Source organism: Eumetopias jubatus, unplaced genomic scaffold (assembly GCF_037043125.1).
Source record: "Eumetopias jubatus isolate StellerSeaLion01/CBP00866 unplaced genomic scaffold, mEumJub1_p1.0 scaffold_7, whole genome shotgun sequence".
Taxonomy (NCBI): Eukaryota; Metazoa; Chordata; class Mammalia; order Carnivora; family Otariidae; genus Eumetopias; species Eumetopias jubatus.
Window position 1 is genome coordinate 65254538 of NW_028274813.1, and position 25426 is coordinate 65279963.

Consider the following 25426-nt stretch of genomic DNA (forward strand, 5'->3'; position numbering starts at 1 on the left):
GGACCTATATATTAACAAAGTGATGATATAATATTATCAATAAAATTCTATTTTAATTACAATATCACATAAAACTGCTTGAAACAGTATATCTGCATTTTTCTTAAAAATATCCAGAAATGGCTCTCATATAGTAAAATGCTTATTATATTTTGCAGATACTATCTTCTACTGCTCTGGTCATGTAGTAATACTACATATTTCCTTTGCTGTTCAGACATAATTCCAATGACCAATTCCAGAAGTATTACTTCTCAAACACCCAAAAGTAGTAAAATTTAAAGTTATGCAAATTCTTAAATCAAATTTACTTATGTTTTTAAACTCTAGGCAAATAGGTATCTAAATAACCATACAGGCATACCTTGTATATGTTGTGGGTTCAGTTTCAAACAACCACAATAGAGCAAACATTGTAACAGAGTGAGTCAAAATTATTTTTTGGTTTCCCAGTGCCTATGAAAATTATGTCCATATGATACTGTAGTCTATTAAATGTGCAATAGCATTATGTCTAAAAAAAAAGAGTATACACCTTACTTAAAAAATACTCTATTGCTAAAAAATGCTAACCATCATCCAAGCTTTCAGCAAATTATTACTGATCACAGATCACCATAACAAATATAATAATGGAAGTTTGAAACAGTGTGATAATTACCAAAATATGACACAGAAACATGAAGTGAGCAAATGCTGTTGGGAAAATGGCACTGATAGACTTGTTTGATGCAGGGTTGCCACAAACCTTCAATTTCTAAAAAGTGCAGTATCTTTGAAGCGCAATAAAACAACGTATGCTTGTATTTATTTGAACCTAAGATACTGTCCATTGAAAGAAGCACCATTATGTACCACCGAGAAAGAATTAATGCTGCCAATAAAATTCTATAACACACCATCAATTTTAAGATGCATCTGGTATCAGAGATGTTTAAGTGTCAAAAACGAAGGGTTTGGAGGCTGTGTGAGGAAGGCTGCTGAGCAGGGCAGTGGTTAAACAAAGGTTGCGGGACTGATTAAAGGATGAAGGATTGAGAAATAAGGGGAATGAGAAAATAAGTCAGTATGTGGAAGATACTGGGAATTATGTTTCTCATTGTCATAAAAAGGAGTTACAGATTTGTAAAGGGAAAAAGAAAAAACTAGGATGAATCCTGTATTTCTGAAATGAAACAATTTTGGATATTACCTATCTTTTTATCTAGAGAGATAAGGAAGATTTCTAGAGTTAAACATAGATATAGAGTGTGCGTATATATACATACATATATTTCCTAGTTCTGTCCATTGAGATGTCCTAAGAACTCTAACACCCCAGTAGCAATGCCTACGCCTTATTCCCAGTTACTGATTTCTAAATACCATTCTCTACAAAAAACAACCAGGGCTCCTTAGACAAATGGCTGAATCTTGGCCTAGAACAGAGAAAGTATGAGATGAGACTGAATAATTTATTGTGCCTAAAAATAAGGAAGTGGTCCAAGAATGATGGAGACATTGCAAAAGGACACAGAAATTGAAAAAGGTTGCAGGATATAAGATCAACATATAAAAGTCAATTGTGCATCTATACATTTGCAATGAGCAATCCAAAAAACAGAATTAAGAAAACAATCCCATTCACAATAGCATTAAAAAAATATGAGAGAATATATTTAACAAAAGAAATGTAAAACTTTTATTTGCACACAAGACATTACTGAGAGAAATTAAAGAAGATCTAAACAAATGAAATGATATTCCACGTTCATGGATCAGAAAATTTAATATTGTAAAGATGACAATGTTCTCCCCAAATTGATCTACAGATTCAATGCAATCCCTATGAGATTCAAGTTCCAGGTAGCTTCCTACAGAAATTCACAACCTAAACCTAAAATTAATATAAAATTCAAGGGACCTAGGAAAGCCAAAACAATCTGGAAAACAAAGTGTAAAGTTGGAGGAATCAATTTCCCAATTTCAAACCTTGCTACAGAGCAAAAGTAGTAAAGACAGTGTGATATTGGCATGGGACAGACACAGAGATCAGTGGAATAGAACTGAGAGTCCAGAAATAAACCAATGTATCTACTGTTAATTAATTTTCAATAAAACTGCCAAAACCATTCATGGGAGAAAGAATAATCTCTTCAATAAATGATGCTGGGACAACAGGAGAGCCACATGCAAAGAATGAAGGTGGACACCTCGCTCATGCCATATATAAAAACTAACTCAAAATGGATCAAAGATCTAAATGTAAGAGCCAAAAGCATAAAAATCTTTGAAGAAAACATGGAGATTTGGCCATGGTTTCTTAAATATGACACCAAAAGCACAAGCAACTAAAGAAAAAATCAACTTAAAACTAAGTTTAAAATCAAAATTAAAAAATTTTTGTGCCCCAAAGGATACCATCAAGAATGAAAAGACAACCCACAGAATAGGCAAAAACACTTCCAAATGATATACTTGGTAAGAGTCTAGCATCCAAAATATAGAAAGTACTCTAACAACTCAACATTAAAAGAACCCAATTAAATACTGGACAAGGGATCTGAATAGACATTTCTCCAAAGATGTACAAATGGCCAAAAAGCACATTAAAAGATGCATATAATATCATCAGTCACCAGGAAAAGGCGAATCAAAACCACAATGAGATAACACTTTAGGATGGCTATTATCAAAATGTCAGATAATAAAAAATACTGACAAGGATCTGGAGAAACTGGAAGCCTCACAGACTGCTGGAAAGAATATAAAACGATGCAACCACTTTGGAAAACAGTGTAGCAGTTTCTCAAAAGGTAAACCATATACATGCATATCCATAAAAATATTTGTGTGGGGGGGGTGCCTGGGTGGCTCAGTCGTTAAGCATCTGCCTTCGGCTCAGGTCACGATCCCAGGGTCCTGGGATCGAGCCCCGCATCAGGCTCCCTGCTCCCTGGGAAGCCTGCTTCTCCCTCTCCCACTCCCCCTGCTTGTGTTCCCTCTCTCGCTGTGTCTCTCTCTGTCAAATAAAAATCTTGAAAAAAAAATTGTGTGTGTGTATTCTTCAAATGCTACATAAACAACAAAATGAAAGTAATATTCTATATAAAATTGTCTCCCGCCTTAAAAAAAAAAAAAGTTAACTATAGAGTTATTTGACCCAGCAATTCTATTCCTAGGTGTTAATGGACATAAGAAAAATGAAAATGCATACATACACAGAAATGTGTACAAATATGTTTATAGTAGCATTATTCATAATAGCCAAAAAGTGGAAGGGATTGATAAATCCTATCTCTTTAAAAAATGGCACAGTCAGGTTTATGCAAGATAAAAGAGAAAGCTGGGCATCATCAGCTACATAGGACACAAAATATGTGATCTTCATTAACAATTTAAATACAGTTGACCCTGGAACAACGCGGGGGTTGGGGCGCTGACACCTTGACAGTTGAAAATTCACATGTAACTTCTGATTCCCCAAGAAATTAACTAATAGTCTACTGTTGACCAGAAGACTTACTGAAACATAGTCAGTTAACACATATTTTGTATGTTATATGTATTATATACTGTATTCTTACAATAGCGTAAGATAGAGAAAAGATTAAAAAAATCGTAAGGGAGAGAAAATACACTTACGATACTGTACTGCAAAAAACCAGCCTTTAAGTGGACCTGTGTAGTTCAAACCTGTGTTGCAAGGGTCAACTGTAGGAATTTGATTCAACAGTCAGCAACAAGATGCTAGCAGACACTGTTAGCTACTTATCTAATATCCATTTTCCCCCTCTTCCTTGCTAAAAGAATCCAGATTTTGTTGGGGGATAATACATTCATTTAAATATTAACTTTTGCACCCTCCTTTGAAGTTAATTCTAACCAGTGAAACATAAATAAATTAGAGTCTTCTGGGCATTTCTGGGAAATCTTAGCTTTCCTGATCAAAAGGAACAGTTAGGACTGGCATCATTTATTTCTCCCTTCTTGCTTTGCACATAGATGTGGTATGAGCCTCAGCTGCCACATAACATCCAGGAAGCAACAATGAAGACATTGAAAAGGGAAACCAAAGACAACAGATCAGAAGGACTGAAGGAGCCGCAGTCTGACTACTTCATACAGCCATTATACAAGCTTGGACATCGTACTCCCAGACTTCCTATTATCTCAGAAAAATACAACCCTATTTTTTAAAGTTAATATAGTTAGATTTTCTGGGGTGCCTGGGTGGTTCAGTCGGTTAAGCAACCGCCTTCAGCTCAGGTCATGATCCCAGGGTCCTGGGATCGAGTCCTTTATGGGCTCCCCGCTCAGCGGGAAACCTGCTTCTCCCTCTCCCTCTGCCCTTCTTTGCGGCTTGTGCTCTCTCTCTCTCTCTCTCTCTAATAAGTAAATAAAATCTTTAAAAAAAGATATAGTTAGATTTTCTGGTTTTTAAAGCCAGGTTAAGTCCTAATCAATATGCTTCTTCAGCTAAAAAATTTTAAATCTTTCAGTCTCTTTAAAATTCAAAGATAGTCTCAAAAATCAAAGTGGGAAATTGGGTAAGACAATTTCTGATTTTTCACACTGGAAATCTTAAGAAATTTTTAGTTTTTATTTATTTATTTTTTATAAAGATTTTATTTGATACAGAGAGAGAACACAAGCGGGGGGGGAGAGGGAGAGGGAGAGTAGGCTCCCCGCTGAGCAGAGAGCCCCGACATGGGGCTTGATCCCAGGATCCTGGGACCATGACCTGAGCTGAAGGCAGCTGCTCAACCAACGAGCCATCCAGGCGCCCCCTAAGAAATTTTTTTTAAAAAGATTTTATTTATTTATTTGTTTGTTTGTTAGAGAGAGAGAGAGAGAGAGAGAGAGAGAGAGAGAGAGCAAGCACGCACAAGCAGGGGGAGGAGTAGGCAGGGGGAGAAGCAGGCAAAGGGAGAAGTAGGCTCCCTGCTGAGCACGGAGCCCAATGCAGGACTCGATCCCAGGATTCTGGGATTATGACCTGAGCCGAATGCAGACGTTCAACTGACTGAGCCATCCAGGCATCCCGAAATCTAAGAAATTTTTTGGAAAAAAACCTGTTTCCACATTACAGGGTCGGGAAATTAAGAACCCATATTACCTGGCACATTCTGTCAATATTTTCTTCAGTTGGCATTACAAAGTACACTGCAGGAACATCTGGTATAGGATCTCGATCAGAGTGCAAAAGCCTAAAAGACATAAAGAACATAAAATTCATGTTTTTCTTAGTCACTTATCTACAAATATAGTTTAGAACAGTATTTCTCAAACTAGGAATTAACCAGTTCAGGGACAAGAACCAGTATACTAAAAGTGCTTGCTGAAATTAATCATTTAACCCAGCTTTTTCCTTGTATCAGTGCTAATATTATTTATTAGTAAGATCCTAATGTGTCTTCATCTCTTCTACTACAATCACCTTATTTCTAATACCAATATTCTTCCTGAAGAACTAAAGCATATTCAATATCAATTTTATTTCCAGTTTTCATAGAAATATGGCTGGGGAGTGCAGTTCTTTAAGAGGGTAAACAGAAAGTTGGAAGAGTCTTTAAAAATAATGAAAAATTCTGGGGCGCCTGGGTGGCTCAGTCGGTTAAAGCATCTGCCTTCAGCTCAGGTCATGATCCCAGGGTCCTGGGATCAAGCCCTGCATCGGGCTCCCTGCTCAGTGAGGAGTCTGCTTCTCCCTCTCCCACTCCCCCTGCTTGTGTTCCCTCTCTCGCTGTGTCTCTGTCAAATAAATAAATAAAACCTTAAAAAAAATCATTAAAAAAATAAAATGAAAAATTTTAATCATAAATAAAATCAAATATATTTTTAAATGAAAGATATATGAATGCTTCCTTAAACCTTTAAGACAATCTATTTTTTTATATTTATTGCATCATAAGAAAATGAACAAGTGATCTAAGCATCTCATAGATTATACCACCTGATAGTTTTCTCCTATAATTCAGGGAGTATCTTGATTCAAATATCCCAATATCAAATCACAAAATGTCTTTATTCTTCACTGTAAGATTCTGCTATACTTATATCAGGAAATATGACAACATGATCTTTGTACAATATTCTAGTCATCCTATGAACAATCTTCTGTATGCAGTCTTCCTATACATGCTTCTCTATTGCAATCACCTCTCTATAAGGAAGAGAGTGAAAGAGGCTGCCACTGTGTCTGCATTTCATGACTTCCTTCCTTCTGTTGGGCTGCTGCTACTGACACCAAAAAGATTACACTGTTATGGCAGCCATTGTTATCTTCTTATGCTGGCTGTCCAACTGCCTAAAGGGCTACAACCACCATTTCATCTTCTGGAAACTTAATAACTATTACTTCCTACAAATCAGCCTAAACCAGCTTGCAGGATATAAAGTAACTGACGAAGTATTCTTCAGCAAACAGGGAAGAATAGTCAGAGGCACCCCGTGCAGAAATTCACAAGGGCAGCTGTGTGATCTGTCATCTTTTCATGTCCTGGTGACAACAGCAACAGGTAGCAAAAAGAATCTATTACTCTCAAACTGGCAGACTAGCTTGTCACTCCTTAAGGAAGTACTAAGGCTCATCTCTGTTAGTCACTGTTACTGAGCCATTATGGTTCAGTAGACAAACAGTACAGAATTCATGGTCAAGCAATCTGAACACTGCTAGTAACTAGCTGTACAATTATGGGACAATCACTTAAACTCTATAAACTTTAATCTTTTGTTAGTAAAATAAATGAATAGTTTGGCAGCAATAGTAACCAATGCTTATTAATAAATCACCATTTCCAAGGACGACATCAAGCCAAATATTCAAGTAGAAAGAATGAACACATTACCAACAACAAATTTTTATTTTAAGTCTGAAATAAAAATGAAAGGAAAATCCGTATTCCATATTTCATCAAACCTAAGGTGCTACCAATTTTAAAACATATTAAAATAATTTATGTTAAAATTGACAGAAAAATGCTGCCAATTTAAACATGACATAGCATTAATTAGTAGATCCTAATTTCAGAAATATAAAAAAGTGAAAAATATATTTTAGAATTAATGCAATATAATATTCTATTTTAAAACAAATGCTCAACATAAAATTGTAGAATTTAAGAATTTAACCACATTCTGATATGTTACTCACTGGAAATCTAAAACCACATTCCCACTAAAAGAGCACATTTCAATCCAATATATCATAACGTAATAGAATGAGAATTGGTTATAACTCCATAAATAGAACAAAATGCAAACAGGTTAGAATATCTTGGAATCCTTCAGTACATAAAAGTATTAGTATGTATACATGAATACAGCCCTTCTCCAAATGTTCTATTCAGCCAAGTCTACAAAGCAATGCAATTTGTTTTATTTATCAAACATATCAGAAGTAATAAAATCAAATACAGTCAGTAGTGAAGAAGACAGCACAGATAGGTCCTATGGTGATTAAGTGATTATTTCATAGATATTTATATTTTTCATATTAATGATAAACTAATTTAGATATTCTTTTTAAAAAGTATATTTAAATTGAAGAAATAAAAAATTTTCAGAGATGGAAGAGACCTTAACAGAACCAGTTCTTTTCCTTCACATAAGAGGGTAAACCAGTCTGTATGAAAAGACACAAGAGAGAAAATTTAAATTCTGAAATTATAAAGTCTCAGATTTAGGTATAAAGTAGGTATAAAGAGGTATAAAGTAACTATAAACTAAAAAACTTCAGAAGTAAACATAGAAGGAGATAAGAGAAAAAAACATTTTTTATACAAGTACTGTAGCTAGTATTATTTTCTCTATAAACGTCCCTTAATAATTTGATTTCAAGGTGGCCAAATATATCCTTTAACAAAGTATCTGAAAACAAATGTCATTATTAGAAATACATTAGAACTCACAGATGCAGAGTGATTCCCATGTCTCTCAGCTCTTTCACAGACAGCAGTGGAGAGATGATATCTTGGCCAAATCTGTCATAAATGAGCACCTAGTTAAAATTAAAAAAAAAAAAAAGTGTTTTTGAAACATCACTGTCAGTGAACAGTCGATGAAGAACTCATATTAAGACAATGTTGAAGTATATTTTATTTTAATAAATCATGTATGCTGAATTCTTTTACTTACCTCAATTTAATATTTTCCATCTTTTACTAAAATGTACATTCATGTCATAATCTATTTTTTAAAGCATGCTCACTCAAGGCTAAAATAAATTAATATTACATAAATTTATTCTAAAATATTTTTTCTAGGATAAAAAAGCATACTAGAAACTATAAATATTCATCCGAAGCTAATAATAAAGGACTCCACCATCAACAAACTCACATACCCTTCCCCACAGAGTTTGCACATATCCTTTCTAAAAAGAGAGAAGTAAAAATTAGTCCCTCTCAAAACTAATGTGTAACAAGTGTAAAGAAAATTTGCTAATTTAAGCATCTCAGATTAATAAGATACTCATTTAAAAAATTAAGTCCCTCAAGAGTACTTGCTAGCCTTATTTTGTCATACATTTTTCCACATTCTAAAATATTAAAACTGACATCTTTGAGGGATAGTAAGAACTCTGAGTCTTCTAACTCAAAATTAGTTTTAGAGTTAAAACAAATAAAAGAGAAACTTCAATTAGTGTTTCTTCATAACTACCTCAATAATTCTTTATGGAGTAAGAAATTGCTAATGAGGATGAAACATGCTGTCATAAAAAAATGCTTTTGCTATATGCCAGCATTTCCTTTAGAAAAGCTAACTGGAGGCATCTGGCTGGCCAAGAACTTGCTACTCTTGATCTCGGGGTCATGAGTTTGAGCCCCACACTGGGTGTAGAGATTACTTAAAAATAAAATCTCTAAGGGCGCCTGGGTGGCTCAGATGGTTAAGCATCTGCTTTCGGCTCAGGTCATGATCTCCAGGTCCTGGGATCGAGCCCCACATCCAGCTCCCAGCTCAGCAGGGAGTCTGCTTCTCCCTCTCCCTCTGCCTCTCTCTCTCTTAAATGAATAAATAAAGAAATAAATAAAATAAAAAAAAACCTTAAAAAAAGAAAGGAAAAGCTAAAACTCTTCTGCTCTAGTTATAAGAGGTTGGATGTTTCATCTCTCAAAAGTCTTCCCTCTTTAAACCTCAGTATATTTGTATAATTAATCTTGTATAGAAGTAATGGGAAAGGAGAAAATTTGACACAAATCTGTACCCAAGAAATTCTCAAGCTATTTAATTCAAAAGCTTAATACAGGCTTTAGAAATAATAAATGAGCATTGCTTATGCAAGGGGCAATTAAGAGGATGCCCACAAATAAACATGAAGAAGGTAAAAATTGGGGGATACTCTGAAGCTTAACTTATGAATTCAAAATAGATGACTGACCACCCTTAAAGTTAATTCAAAGGAATTAAAAGGACTCATCAGAGTTTTTGAAACATCCATAACAGTAATCAGGTTGATTTGTTCTCAATTATTAGTAAAAAAAGAGGTATAAAGTAACTATAAACTAATAAGTTTAAACCTAATCAGCTGTATTCTAATCTCTTTGAAGAAAGAAAGTAGGAAGTTTAGAATGAAGAAGCTCAAAGGACAGGAATTTTTAAAGGTTCTCCAGCATTTCTCAAAGGAGAAAGATTATAGATTGCTTTCTAGTCCAATTAACAGTTTCACTGACAGTTTTATAGATCATAAACTAATAAGCTGGCATTCTAGTTTACAGATCACTCTCTCATGAGTTGGTTAAAATGGACCAGTCCCCCTGAATCTGACTAACCTTGAACAAGCTTGCAAGACCCAAATTCAGGAACTCAAAGCTAAGGAACAAAATATCAACCAAACTAAAGACCTACTAGTGAGAGCCAAGAGATCAGGTGGATTCCCTAGATGAATATTACTATCCTTGTCTGTCTCCCTCCATAAAGTGTTTATTAAAAAGATTCACATTAAGAGGCTCCTGGGTGGCTCAGCTTGGTTGAGCATCTGACTCAGGTCATGATCTCAGGTTGTGAAATAGAGCCCTATGTTGGGCTCCTCATTGACCGTGAAGTCTGCTTAAGATTCTCTCTCTCCCTCTACCCCAACTCCACTCCCCACCGCTTGCTCACATGCGCACGCTCTCTCTCTCTCAAAAAAAAAGAAACCATGTTTAATAAAAATACATTACAACTAAAATGTGCTACTGTTCAGCATTAACAAGAAATTCCCTCCAATCACCACCAATAAGAGCCAAGAAAAAGGAAACAGTCCCCATTAAAATATAGTCTCTTACCTTCCATACTGGTTCTCCAGTGCTATTTTTAACATGAGGCACATTGAAATTCAACATACGCTTCAAAGCCACTGGAAATAAAAACAGTCTTATTAAATATTATCATTATTTTTCAGGATTTCATTCCATGCCCCCACATTTATTACTTACCACCTCAAAACAAAATGCACAAACCATTCTAGTAAAACTGATTAATCAGATGACTGGATCTGCAGAAGCAGGATAAGACTTTGTAAGACCATTTCATCAACAGTTAACTGGCAAGTGTTGGGGAGATTTTTCTGTCGCCAGATGAAAATGTGAAAAATGTTCAGGAAGAAGCCTTTCTCATTCCTCATGACAATCCCACACTACATTTTTTTAAGTTTTTAAAAATTTTATTTTAATTCCAGTATAGTTAATATACAGTATTAGTTGCAGGTGTACAATATAGTAATTCAGCAACTTTATACATCACTCAGTGCTCATCATGGTAAAGGTATTCTTTACCCACCCACCCACCCTACCTCCCCTCTGATAACCGTTAGTTTGTTCTCTCTAGTTAAGAGTCAGCTTCCTGGTTTGTCTCTCTTCTTTTTCCTTTGCTCGTTTCGCATCTTAAATTCTACATATGAGTGAAATCATATAGTATTTATCTTTTGCTGACTGACTTATTTCACTTAGCATTATACTGTCTAGCTCCATCCATGTTGTTGCCAATGATAAAGGGTTAGCATCTAAAATATCTTAAGAACTTATATAACTCAACAACCAAAAAACAAATAATCCAGTTAAAAAATGGGCAGAAGACATGAACAGATATTTCCCCACACTACATTTTATAAAAATGAAAAAGAAGTTTTATCAACTGCAAACTCGCAGGGGTCTCAAGAGACAACTGGAGCTGCTGTCTATTTACTGTTGGGCTGAAAGCACAGACGAGAATCTCTTGAAAAACAAAAATTATGTATGATATATTTAAGTGGTTCATATACAAAACCTTCAGACAATAGGTCTATGTTGTAGTTATCTTGCAGTACATTTTATGACCAATTTATCTCATTAGATTCACAGAAAAGTTGTATTGGTTTAATATTATATGCTCCATGGAAAAAGTGAGACTTTCCTATAGATACAGTAGATAACTCCTGCTAAGAAAATACAATTTCTTTTTTTTCTTAATCAAACAATTTTAATCAAGTGAATAGTAAGCAGTAAAAGTGCAATTGCATAAAGAGCCCCATATTTCACATGTTCAAACTGTTTTCCAGTGTCTTTACTTGTAAGGTGTTGAAGGTGGAACCCACTCTTGAATCTTCTTTCTAGTGGTAGAATGAGGTACATATTGTTCTGGAGTGCCACTCACACTGAACTTATGGTTTGTCCAGATGAATTTACAAGCAATAGGTGGTTTTGTTGTTGGAGGATCATCGGTCAGACAGTGAAGCCAGCGATGCACACAGAAGGCTGTGGCTTCCATCTCAGGTGATCTCTTTACTTGTTCTCAGGAAGCCACATCCAGAGATGGCCTTGTGGAGGGGCCCACAGGAATGATTGCAGAAACAAATCTTGGAGGTCTGCCTATAGCCATTCAGGGGGCACCATGCTTCCATCCACATCCCAAAATGTGTTTTTGCCACTCATTTCAGTAGTGTATATATAACCCATCAGTAACGGCCAAAAAACTGCTTGTTGTCTTCATAGTATTTGTTTCCATATTTGTCTTCCCCCACTAAGATACCAACCCTCACATCATTTGCCCTGAAGAAAACCCATAGATAGCCACGGACACCGCCGTGGCCGCTGACCTGCTGCAGCCTGCATTTCAGGACCTCAAAAATACACAGTTTCTAAAATCAAAGCAGTTATGCTCTATATGTTATTGTACTTTGAGGTTTTTATTGCTCATCTTTATGTGTGATAGCAGACTCATAAACATTTCCTAAGGAAAATAAAAATCTCAATATACTTCTATGTGAAGTTGAGAAAGCCAATATTGAAGGAAGGGTATTAGATAATTTAATTTTTAAGATTGTCAGCCCTGAAATCTACTTGGCTGATTTTTAAAAGCATTTGTATTATTAATATTAATCTACAAGTCAAAATCCTACCTATATGATATGTAATACTACATACTGTATACTATATATAGTATATATAATTTATCATATAATATTCAAATCACCAGTGTTATCAATTTATAGTAGACTAATTCACTAGAAAAACGTCTATTAAATGCTTATTTCTTACAGCTGCTTCAAAAGCTTACAGATGTTATATTATATAAACACACACATAAACATACAAAAAAACCACTTTCGTATTTAAAACTGAAATAACATAGAAGGCATAGAGGGTGCTGGAGAATTAACTCTACCACTGAGCTTTAATGAATTCTTTCTCCCACTTCCAGGTAATATAGACATCACCACCCTGGAACCCATGGCCTAACAGAGAGAAAATCTTGTTTCTGGGAACAGCTATTCATATTCTTGAAACAGGACAACTAGGAAAAACCACAGCCTGACCTGCATGTGAGTCCCAGGTGTACAGAGTTCTCTAGAGGTAGCCCTTATCTTACTGAAAAAAAGGTGTTTTAGCAGATATTCCATTTGCCTTCTCAGTCCCATCTAGGTTAAGTTTCCTCAACTCTGACCCTTGGCTAACTTGTTAACAGAGATTTTGACACAGTGGATTTGATTTAATAAAGTACAGGGTCTATATTTAAAGAATGTGTAAGAATATAATTTTACTTTCATCAGAGTAACTCCCTAAAGGCTTAAATCACTGCTTTTAACTGAAATAGCAAACTAGTTTTCTTTACTGACCCTAAATATACCATCCACAGTTCTAGGCTTGGTTAATGTAGTTTCACCCTTACCTGGAATATTTTCTTCACTCATTTGCTATATATTCAACTATACTTACTATTCATTCAACAAATGTTTAGTGATTACCATTTGCTGCTGGACACTGCTCCAGCTGTTGGCACTAAACACAACAGATTGAAAAAAAAATGACCTATCCTCAAGAAGCTTTCATTTTAGTTTGGGGAAAAAGACAACAAAGTAAGTTAAAAATGTAGCATGTGAGATCATGACAAGTGCTATGGAGAAAAACAAAGAGGGAAGAGAGAGTTGCAGTGTAATTTTAAGTAGAGTAGCCAACAAAGGCCTCCTGAGAAGGTAACATCTGAGTAAAGGTCTAAGGCAGGTGAAGGAGTGAGACACCCAGTTATCTCTGAAACACTATTCCAGAAAGAGGTAACAAATAAAAAGGCTCTGTAGTGGGAGCATTCTGGTGTGTTCAAGGAAAGAGGAGAGTAATAGGGAGTGAAGTCAAAAAAGTTAAGTGGGGAACAGATCATTTAGGGCCTTGTAGACCACTGTAAGATTTTTTTGGCTTTTACCATGATTGAAACGGGAAGCTGTTGGAGAGTTCTGAGCAACTATGTGACACGATCACTTTGATACTGTATGAAGAAAAATGAAGAGGAACAAGAATATAAAAGCAAGGAGACTATATAAGAGGTTACTGCAAAAATTCATGATGTTTTGGACCTGAGTGATAGCAATGACAATAATCAGATTGTGGATATATTTTCAGAGTAGAACTGATAAGATTTACTCACAGACCTAATATGGGATATGAAAAACAAAAGTCAAGAAACCTTAAAGGCTTTTGACCTGAGAAACTAACTACAAGGATGGAATTGACATTCTGACCTAAGCAACAAGGACGGAGTTGCCATTAATTGATATGGTAGACAGAGTTCAGAGGAAAAGTCTAGGGCAGAGATATAAATTTGGAGATCATTAGTATATATATAGTACCTAAAGCCAAGAGGCTACATGAGATCGCTGCAAGACAGTAGCTGATTTGTGGCTCTCCAATGCTGAGAAGTGGAGATGTTGAGCAAGAACCCTCAATGGAGAGGCATGCGTGAAAGGCTATGGTTACACGAGATTCTGCCTGTTGTACTAAAGGTAAGAATAAAGAGGGGAGTGTTCCAGGAAACTTTCACAAACGAGATGACTTTTGAGGTAAATTTTAAAAGATAAATATTCTTCAAGCAGGCAAAGCAAAAAAACAGGCATGCTAGTTACCCTCGCTATACCTTAGTTTCCTCATCTACAAAATGGAGACAATAATACATGTAAAATCACTTACAACAGTGCTTAGCAATATTAACTGCTCAATATCAGCTATTATCTACCCAAATAGATTGCAAATTCTTCTGTATCAGTGTCCTGTACTTAGAATATTTGAGAATTCATTTTGATTTACTTCCCAAAACATTCTCAGTAGTCATCAGAGAAATGTTTACTTCTGCTCCTATAGCACATACACAGGGTTTTACCTTTCTCTGAAAATAAGAACTCAACTAGAGTAGTAATTTGATAAATGATTAATGTGGCATAACCTATCTAGTTATAAGGTGAAATCTCATTATAATGAAGTTTATTTCCACAGAAATCAAAATTATACTATTAGATTTTAATATTCTACAAAGTTTCTGCATGTAAAAATTATGACCATACAAATTTCATTTTTCGAAAAGCTCCTTTGTATTGGTTAAGTCTTCCTTGATATGTTGTTTTATTTTAATATGTAGTATGACCTAATTCATTGGGCTTAAGCTGTCAGAACCATACTGCAGACAAGTGGGGCTTCTATTTGCTTACAGATAAAATGTACAGCAGGTATTTCCCTAATCTTACTTATTTAAATTATGCTTAACTTCATCTGATAGCTTATACTAAATTATCTAATGGGAAAAGCAGGAACACAATTCCATATGCACTCTGTGTCATTACCAGATTGAAATCTATCAATTTTTTCTTTGAATTCTAAAGGAAGGAATAAAGCACAACCAAAATTCCTTCTGTATGCCATATTAATTGTAACCATTTATTTTTCATTTCAGATTAACATGCAGAAGAACATGATTACAAGTGACAGAATTTCCAAATATGCATATTCTTGATGGTTTGTTTCTATTAGCTCCTCAAACAGCTTGCCAACTTTCAGGACAATTAGCTAATAGGCATAAACCATTAGTTTGTAGCTAACAGGTATAAACCATGTTTATCAGAAGTTTACAAAAATAAGGAAAAACAAAGTCTCTAAGATGGAAAAAATATCGACGATCAAGGGAAGAAATATGTACCTTAAAAAAAAAAAACAGATTTCACTGTACAAATGGAAGCTATATAACTGCTCTATTGAGGATGAAACTAATAGTTTTAAAATACTAATCTGTCAAACGGTTAAAATGACAAAGCTATTAATTCATTTGCTTTTTGCCATTCCTCAATTCCATTCCGGCAAGCTAAAGAAGGAAATCTTTATCACTAGGCATTTCTCTTCAGATACCCCCAAAAGACTAGTCCAAAGGAGAGAAACAGCAGAACGTAAGCTACTCTGAAAGAATACCTAAATTTTGTAATTGTGGAGGAAGTGCCAAAAACGAAACTCCTTCAACATTAAAACTAGCAGAGAACTGAACCATGCACAGAAACCCAGAGACTTAATAGGTTGCAACAGAGGGGGGAAAATGCCAGCTACCATATCTGCTTGTGATGCCCTTCTGACGCCCAGTAGAAAAGGGAAAGAGCAGGGCCGTAGCAAACTACCCACCCTGAAGCCCATTCTCCTGAACCACATATGAGGGACCGAGTTCTTAACTCGGCATCTTCCCTAAAAACTCAAAAGGGGAGGGGCTCTCAATGCTCTAGGAATCGGACTAAGCCTCTGGAGGGCCGTCTCTGAGCTGCACGCACCGCGACCGAGGGAGGGCGACAAGCAGAAGAAGAGGCTGTCTCCACCGCAGGCGTAAAACCGCAGGGAGAGGGAATAAATCGTACCGGTTTGTCTCTCTCGAATACTGGCCGCTGCAGCCGCCGCCATCTTGACTCCCACCATCCACTGCACGGTTGGCGAGCACAACCCGAGGATTACGTGGCCACCCCGACTGCCCCGGAAGCAAAGCCCAGAGGGGCGGGGCCGAGGGAGGCTCTTGGGGGTGGGATCCCGCCTCCTTCAGCTTTCTTCAGAACTTGGGACCCAGGGAGTTAATACCTGAACACCTAGTGTTTACTTTCAGCTGTGACAGAGTAGGGACTTTTTATCCTATCTAATGAAGCCACAGCTTCTCAAATCGTAGCTGCTTTAAATCGAACTTTTAGGGAGGAGCGTGGTGCTAGTAATTAAACACTAAATTGGTCGTGGTGTTAGTAATTAAATACTAAATTGGTCGTTTTCAGATCTCTTAAATGTTGAGAATGCTCTAGGGGTTTAAGGATCACTAGACTAAAGTAAATGAAGCTCCAGGAACAAAGTAAGCGTTTAAATGCTAGCTCATTTCTGTTTCCAAGTACAGTAGAGGTCTCTCCTTTGCCCACTTTTTCGGGGAAACAAGGCAGTTTTGGAGCATTGCTCTAAATTCTGGCAGATTTCTCAATCTCATCTGTTAGGCAAAATGGTTTAGTTTTATTGTGTTTTGCCTACATGAACACACGAGCTAGGAAGGTACAAAATGGCAAATTGGTATCCTACCTTCCTTTTAAGTAACTGCAAGATCACATAACGGGTAGGGGAGGTTAGTGGACAGAACTGGTATTTTAATACACGCGTGAAGCCATGTGATGACAAAACGTATCCGCTATTGATAACTGATTTTAGTTATTTTTGTGTAAAAAAAAGTTTTTCGACTTTATCGAGGTATAACTGACAGAAACATCGTTAATGATTTGATAGAAGTGTAACACTGAGAAAGGATCCCCCCATCTAGTTATCACATCCATTATCTCATATATTTAAATTCGTTTATTTGGGTGAAAATATTTAAAATCTACTCAGCAAATTTCAATTATACAATAGTTATCAACTGTAGTCACCATATTATATATTAGGTCTCAAACCTTATTCATCTTACAGCTGAAAAGTTGTCACTACATCAAATGAACTATATGGGGAATCTAAAAAAAAAAGAAAAGGTGCCAAATTCATGGAAACAGACCAAGAGTGGCTACCAGGGGCTGGTGGGTGGGAAAAATAGGTTGATAAAAGGTTATGAACCTACATTCTTTACCTTTAAGAATTGCATCATCTCTCATTTTTACAGCTAATTGGCATAATCATTAAGAAATTTACTGTTGGGAGTATTTACTGTTTTCTTCAGTATTATTTTGAAGGAATCACCAATGATCTAAGTGTACTGTTAATTAAACAGAAATGACAATTCCTGCCCTAGGGGAAAGTTCTACTTCATCGTTTGTCTTCATGGAAAGTAAAACATACACTTTTTATCATCTTCCAATATCGGAGAGCCCAATCTTGTTCATCTGGGTACTTTCATTTTCAAATGCAAATCTATCAGCTAACCATTTCAGTTCTATCACAGACTTCTTCCTCAGACTGTGAGTCATATTAATACAAAACATTAAGACAATGTTTAACATCTATATACAGTATATACATATGAAATGATAAAAACTGTTCTGACCAAGGAGTGCACAGGTGGGCAAAAAAAGTATAAAAAAATATATCCCACAAAATAGTGGCAGTAGACAAATAGAACCTGTAAGGCTGAGATTGAGAGAGGAATTTGTTATGCATTCTTAGAATCAGCAAGAATCAAACTATGGCTTCAAAGTGTTAACCTAATAATTTACTGTAGACTTTTAACTAACTGGCTATACCTATGCAGATTTTTGGCTTAAATAATTTATTCTGGCAAACAATTTTTTTACATTAGGGAATAGGTTTTAACACAGAATGTCTCAGAATGGCTCATTCAAGAGAGGTTCTCAGGTGTTAGCCAACAACTGCTTACAGGATCTCACAAATATGAAAAAGACTTGTATCTATTTAGTATTGTCAGAATCTTAACCTCAATAAATCCTAACAAGTTATTTAACTTAGTTCATATAAGCACTTCACATTTAGTAGCATGAACATATTTATTTAGGAAACGTCATTATAAGTATCATGTTTTCTGGTTACATCTGAAGTCAAAAAAGGGAGAGGGGAGAATAGGCTGCCACATCAACTATCACCTAGCATAATATCTGGCATACAGTAGGTATTGGAATATGTTTGGCAATTGGAAAAGATAACAGTCTAAATGAGAACTTGAAAATTGGATCTTTTCAAAGCAATCCAAATTCTTCTAAACTACATATACATTCAAGTAATCCATTATTCAATGTGTTCTACTTTGTATTGCATTACTTGAAGCATAAAACTTTGTATTGCATTGCTTAAAGCATAAACACTAGTTTAATAGCTTATTGTAAAACGATGAAGAATGTGATAATCCCTATATCAAAGAATTACATATAAATAGAATTTTTGTTTTAATCATTTTCTTATAATGACTAAATACTAAAGGCGAAGTCATGGAGAAAACTTACCTATTATAATCTCCTTTACTTAGCATTCAGCACTGAGTTCCAATAGCTTCCACAAATTTAGGGAAAAAATTATTACAAGTTTGGCATAAAGTAGAAGCCAAAGTGAATTCTCAGGTTAGTAATCAAATGAAAGCTTTTTACTTGACCCAAATAATGGCTTATTCATAATATGGAAATTAAATATTACAATGTATAAAATCATAACCCAGTTTCTGACAAGATATTTTAAAGAAACTTTAACCTTAAATACTAAAACATTAAAATGACTAAGTACAAGAATAGTAAAGAACTGTATAAAAGGTCTTCAGATGAAGTTCCCATACTAAAAGTTTTTAAAAGTGTCTAAAAACAATGAATTTAAAACTAACCAGACTATTAACAGTAAATGTACAATAGATGACTTTATGGTTTTCCTTAATATTGAGAGCAATAGAAAACAAACTCGAAATATATGACATTTAGATGACTGAAATAGTTAAGAAATACAAATACACATTTATAAGGCTTTATAGCATAATTACTTTTAAAAATCAGTAAGAGTTGTGTACTGACTACAACAATGAATAGAAAAAGAACATCACAGTATCAACCATGTGACCTAGTAACACTGCAGAAAATAAATAACCTATAGGATTCTCTACCATGCCTTGACTATATAAACTAACCTAAAAACCAAACTTATGTAACATCCTTAAACCTAGAAAATGCTTTGCAATGAGTATGCTTCACATTAAAATGTGAATATCCTAATTATTTACATCACACCTTATCCCAAGGCCCTGTCTACACATAAAATAGTGAAATGAGAGCTGAAATACTGTTTTTAATTATAGTCAACCCAAGCACATTGCTTCCCTTACAACCCCACCCCACCCAAAAACTGTGTGAATGTTCATCAGTTTTAATTACCACTGTAGGAGAAATTAAAACTACAAATGACCCCAGAAAATAGCTTTAATTAGATTTTTTGGTTTCTCTTGGTTTAATGGCTTTTTATAAAAACTAGGTATGGTTGAGAAATATCCAATTTATCAACACATTTGGAATAAAAGCTGTATGGCAAATTTGAAGTTTATATTAGATATTCAAACTTTCTTAATCAATCCTTGAATTACTTTTGATTATCTAACAATTCAATACAAGACAAATAAATGCCTTGTATAATGTTCTTAAAAACTTCAAATTAAAATGAAACTTTAATTTGCTGGGTTTAATTTATGTTTTAGTTTTCCTTTGGTATTAAGAGATACATCACCAGTATCAAATCAGTCCTGTTGTTTTTCTTTGAAAATATCAATAATTTAAGGATGTCTTGGGGAGGATGAGAATATGATGATAGTTGTTACCTGCTTTGTATATAAAAAAATGACGTTAAAACCAACCTCTCATGATTTACCTCTCATCCAATTTAAATTTACTTTGGTGGAAGACCCATTTATGTTTGATAATAGATTAGGAACATAAAACTTTTCCACTTTCTTCTTTTGCAAGAATATGAACATGGGGACATGACTATGGGACTATGTACCTTCAAACTGTTATTACATGATTTCTTATTACTTTTAGATATTCTTTGACTTTTAGTAACATTAATAAAGTTTGAAAGGAAAGGTAGTTTATAGAATGAATGAAACACAGTAGTTAATTCTGCATGGTGAGATTAGAGTGGGTTTTTCATTCTATTTGTATTTCTTTCTTACATATTTTTACATTGCTTATATAATAACAGATATCTTTCAAGAGCAAAGAAGGTAACTGTATAATGCAGTGGTACCAGCTTACCTATCATACAACCAACTTGATAATAAATAACTGTCAAAGAGTCAAATATATCACATGGCAATCCACAGAGATAAATTGACACACCCCACATGATTCTGGATCAGACATAATGTGGCTTAATACCACACATGGGATACAGAGAAAAAAAGAAAATCCTATGATTAAAGCCAAGCCTTTAAACACTTTTTAAGATATTTTCAACTATACTTTATCCACCTCAGAAGTGTTCTTAAGACTATGGAATGTCCATAGGTTCTAGAATATTTGTGCAATTCTGCTTTTTCATATAATACTTCCCATTAGGCATAATCTAATTGCAGTGTGGGTCTGTTTCAACATAAAACAGTAATCTAAAAACATTTTTATCCAATTTAGAGCCATCCTAGAAAAAATACTTATAACACATACCCCAGAATATATGCCTTTGATTTATATAACAGGATTTATCAATTTGCTTTTCTATTTAATGCTTTAAAATAAAATAATTTGAAAATTATATAAAACTAGAAAAATCATTGTGGCATCCTAGAGCTAATGCTAATTTGCAGAAACAGTGAATATATATACCATGCTATTATACTTGAAAAAAGTCTGTATAGCTGTTTTAAAACTATTTATATTAAAGTTTATGACACGTGTATATTAAGAAAATAGAAAAGTATCATCATTTTGACTGGTACACGTTAACAAAAAATTTTTTTAGCTTAAGTGGCCAAAACATTCCTTTATGTTCATATAAACTTTATTGGGCCAAGAAGCTGACAAGTTTGTTCAAATGGACAGATTTCTGAAACAAAAAGTATCAATAGCAGCTTGTAAAGAAGCATTTCTTTGTTCAAAACATTTTAATGTCCAATGTAGTGAGAACTTTCTTCCTTTTCTAGTCTTAGAGTGTTTCTTATGGCAAAGTCCATATTTTCTTGAAATTCTTGATATGTATTGGTGATTGGAAGAGCTAAACAGTTATTACACTTGTTTCCAACAGGAAAATCCATATGAAGGCACTCAATTGAAGGAGTGGGTTTAAATCCCGCAGGTGGAATGGAACTGCAACCAGTTGCAAAAATAAGAATGTCTTCCATTGTTATTGCAGATTTACCATCTGAAAAGTTTACCAAAAAAGAAAATCTATGTTATATATATTACTATCATCATAGACTCTTTCCCAACTAGACAGGGAATACTTAAGAGACTAACATCTATCTTGGGCAAAATAAATCACGAGATCAAGCGCAGTAACAGGAAAATAGTACACTCCATAAATGTTCAATTGAACCTCAAAGTATAACTTAGAAAGTCATTTAGCTGAACTACTCATTATATATTTGAATGTCTTCTCTAATATAAAATTATCAGATAATCCAAGAGGTTCGGGGGCATGATAGTAAAAATAATTTTATGCTATTTCTAGATCATCACTTTTTGATACACTAGTTCATCAAACTCAGAGAGAAAAACTAAATGGTATAAAACTGAATAACCTACCTAAAAAAGAATTTCAACTCAAGGTTAAATATTTCCCACTCTATTAAATGGAATGATTTTACATTGCTAATGCTCAATGATGTTTAACTTAAAACTGAAAAAGATGAAATAAATGATAATTAGCTTTAAGATTATTCTATGCTGTGGCAGTCACCCATATAGTTTTCTAGGAAGAATGTCTTTCACCTCAAATTATCCAGAGGAAAACAAATTGCAAAATTGAAATTTACTCTGTAATCTTTCCTCATCACTTTGAACTCAGTCATATACATTTGACTTGAAATAAATTTTGTAAATGTGGAGTTAGCAGATGAAAGTATTACCAAAAAGCAAAACTCAAAGAAATAAATATACTGAAACAAACGTTCTATGACACTTAAATAAAAATAAAACATCCACATACCCTCAACAGCCTGTAAATAACTGTTCCAAAATCCCAAAGCCTGTACATCAGATAATGTGCATACTGTAAAAAGATCACTAAGAATTTTTGCAGAAAGATTCTCAGGTTTATGACAGAAGATGCTGTAAAAGGCTTCCGGGTAAGTCTGAATTTTTTCCAAAACACCAAGAGTTTTCAGACCCTGCTTAAAACTTAAGAGAAGATAAACAATAAGCCAACATTCATACATGTGTTTGGTATTACAATTACAAATTAACATTTCTAGCTAATTTACTATCACATATACTTAGATGTGAGGAAAATATATAATAATATAGATATACATATGATACTTTTAAGACAATATCAAGTATATTAATATAAAATTAATTTTATCTGCCCACATTATGATTTTATAAAATAGTTTTAAATTTAAAAAATAAAAATAAGCTAACAATTTTTAAGAGGAAAAATGTAGACATGTGAAGTATTTTACACTTCAAAGCTAATTATAGTATAAAATGAAGTTTCCTAGAAACTGCAAAGGAAAAGAGCAATAAATCTTGGCCACAAAAAAATTAAACTTATGTACTGCTACAAAGAAATTAACAAAGACAAAACAAAGTGGGAATATATATGACAGAAAACTAATTTCTCTAATATACAAAAAATATAAATCATTTTTCTAAAAGAACAATTTAATAGGAAATTAGCAAAATATGAATGGATAATTAACAAAATACAAGTAACAAGTAAATTATTTTAAATGCACATTCTCACTAGTTAGGAAAGAATGGAGGTATATTTTTATCTATCAGACTAAGTCCTACCTGTGGCTCTGGTACCCTGAGGAGGCTACCCACCTCCTCAGGTACCCTGCTACAGATTCATCTCCCCTTCTACTGGCTCTTCCTCAAGAGCACAGAAATGTGCTTATCTTTCCCATCTTTAAATGGAAAAAAATTTCATTCAATCTCATGTTTTCCTTTAAGTCAACCTACCTGAAAGACTTAGCTACATTCACTGTCTTCATTTGCTAATTGCCCATTCACTTTTATTCCACTCCTGTCTAAGCCTGAGGAAAAACTGCCCTAACTTATGAATGATCTCCTATGGCATCAGTCTTCTGGTTTCCCTTATTTCTCTGGCCAGATCTTCTCAGTCTCTTACAAACTTCTTCTTTCTTTACTTTGCCTTAAATGTTGCTATTTGTGCCTCCTGGATCTTTAACAAGGCCAATTTCTCTTCTCCCTTACCCTTTCCCATGGCTCTATTTAGCAGGCATATACTCATCACTATAAAATCTATTATTTTGGGGAGCTTGTGTGGCTCAGTCGGTTAAGCGTCTGCCTTCGGCTCAGGTCATCCCGCAGTTCCGGGATTGACCAGAACTGCAGGGAACCCTGCATCAGGTTCCCTGCTCTAGCAGGGAGTCAGCTTCTTTCTCTGCTTCTCACCCTGCTCGTGCTCTCTGTCTCGCTCTTAAATAAAAAAAATCTTAAAAAATAAAATAAAATCTGGCTTGTCTTAAAAAATAAAGTAAAGATAAAACTATCTCTAGCCCAGAAATATATCCAACAGGCTAATGGGAACCATATAGTCCAAGTACCCAGACTTATTAAGTGCAAAAAAAAGTTAATGACCTTACTAAAATCTAAACCATAATTGATGGCATATGCCTCCATTATCCATCAAATGAGTATAGCTGAATCTAAAAGTCCCCCTTAACTATTTACTCTTCCACTTCTTATTACCAAGTCCTATGAATTTCCTTGTCTGTAATCCCTTTTATCTGCTCATTTCTCTATATACCCCTTTACCACCCTATTACAAACTACCTGCAGAGGAACTGCTTTACCAGGTATGCAAATTCCCGAGTTCATTTTCCATGTTGTAGCTCTAGGTATGTGCCAGAAATAAACCCCAATACTGTCATTTAGCCTGAGGTAGACTGGAGTCCTAGCCCCCCAACCCTGCCAGTAAGTCTACATCCTATGTCCTGGAACCTATGAATGTGATCTTATTTGGAAAAAGATTCTAGGCAGATATAATTAAAGATCTTGATATTATCCTATCTAGATTACTTGGGTTGGCCCAAAATCCAATGACGAATGTCTTTATAAGATACACACACAGAGGAAAAGGCCATGCGATATAGATTCTAAAAATAGATGTATTTACTACTATGGAGTGACCTCCAGTATGTATTGCCAATTTTAAAAAATGACTAGAAAAAGAGTGGATGGTATGTTACTATTTATCTAATAAAAGAAATTAGTACATATGCACACATATTTATCTGCTATCATTTAAAAAACAACAAATAATAGGAGGGTGAACAATAAAAGCCACTAAAATGATGACTTCATAAGGGGATGAAAAGTAGATGTGATAAAGATGAAAGTTATACTTCTTTGAATGCAATTTACATCATAGAGCTGAGTTCTTTCGATATACTTTGAGTTTGGAACCATGCAAATATTTTACAGAACTTTAAAAAAAAAGTGAAATTTTTAAAAATCACTAAAAGCAAAATAAAAAATGAAAATAAAATGTATATATATACAGTTGATAATATAACAACACAGAATAAATATTCCAAATGTCTTTAAAATATAGTAATTTCACTACACAGCCCTAGAAAAATAATGTTAACCTGTTTTCAATAATAATATGTTATTGGTGATAATGTTGGTAATGTTACTTGAGACTATTGTTTATGAAATGTGGAATAAATCAAGTAATTATTTCATACTCTAATTCTCCTGTGTTGTTCATAAGTTGATAACAGAGATTCTCAACATGGGACAAAGAAAAGGTTAAAAATCTTGTAGTAGTGAATTTGAAGTATCAGTAAAATGTAAGACGTATTTTACCCTAAAAAACTGAAACCAAAACCAAACCAAAACAACCCTTTTTGTCCTAGTTTGGGTCCACTGAAAAGGCCTAGAAACAATGACCAATCTGGCAAAAATAAGCATCCCTACCATCCAGATTGTAGTTTGGAAATATCATTCCCCATTCAAAGACACAAAGATTCCTCAGTCCAAAATGCACAAAATGAGCCTGAAATACCTTGCTATATACCATATGCCAAGAAAGCTATAAAAGATCATTAAGGTCAACATCAA

The 25426-nt window shown here is 34.5% G+C and overlaps 2 protein-coding genes across 2 annotated transcripts in view; both read right to left on the bottom strand.

Annotated features, from left to right (window-relative positions):
- The window catches only part of SCFD1 (sec1 family domain containing 1), a 100455-nt gene extending 84262 nt beyond the window's left edge, over nucleotides 1-16193 (bottom strand). Inside the window, exons 1-4 of the mRNA XM_028114876.2 lie at nucleotides 16097-16193; nucleotides 10251-10321; nucleotides 7893-7981; nucleotides 5099-5189 (exon numbers count right to left, since the gene is read on the bottom strand). Coding sequence (XP_027970677.1) covers nucleotides 5099-5189; nucleotides 7893-7981; nucleotides 10251-10321; nucleotides 16097-16154 — 309 coding nt within the window. The 5' untranslated portion in view covers nucleotides 16155-16193. The remainder of the gene's footprint in view (nucleotides 1-5098; nucleotides 5190-7892; nucleotides 7982-10250; nucleotides 10322-16096) is intronic.
- A 1981-nt stretch (nucleotides 16194-18174) lies between these two features.
- G2E3 (G2/M-phase specific E3 ubiquitin protein ligase) overlaps nucleotides 18175-25426 on the bottom strand; it is a 56941-nt gene continuing 49689 nt past the window's right edge. Inside the window, exons 14-15 of the mRNA XM_028114873.2 lie at nucleotides 22317-22507; nucleotides 18175-21530 (exon numbers count right to left, since the gene is read on the bottom strand). Of these exons, the coding sequence (XP_027970674.1) occupies nucleotides 21274-21530; nucleotides 22317-22507 (448 nt within the window). The 3' untranslated portion in view covers nucleotides 18175-21273. The remainder of the gene's footprint in view (nucleotides 21531-22316; nucleotides 22508-25426) is intronic.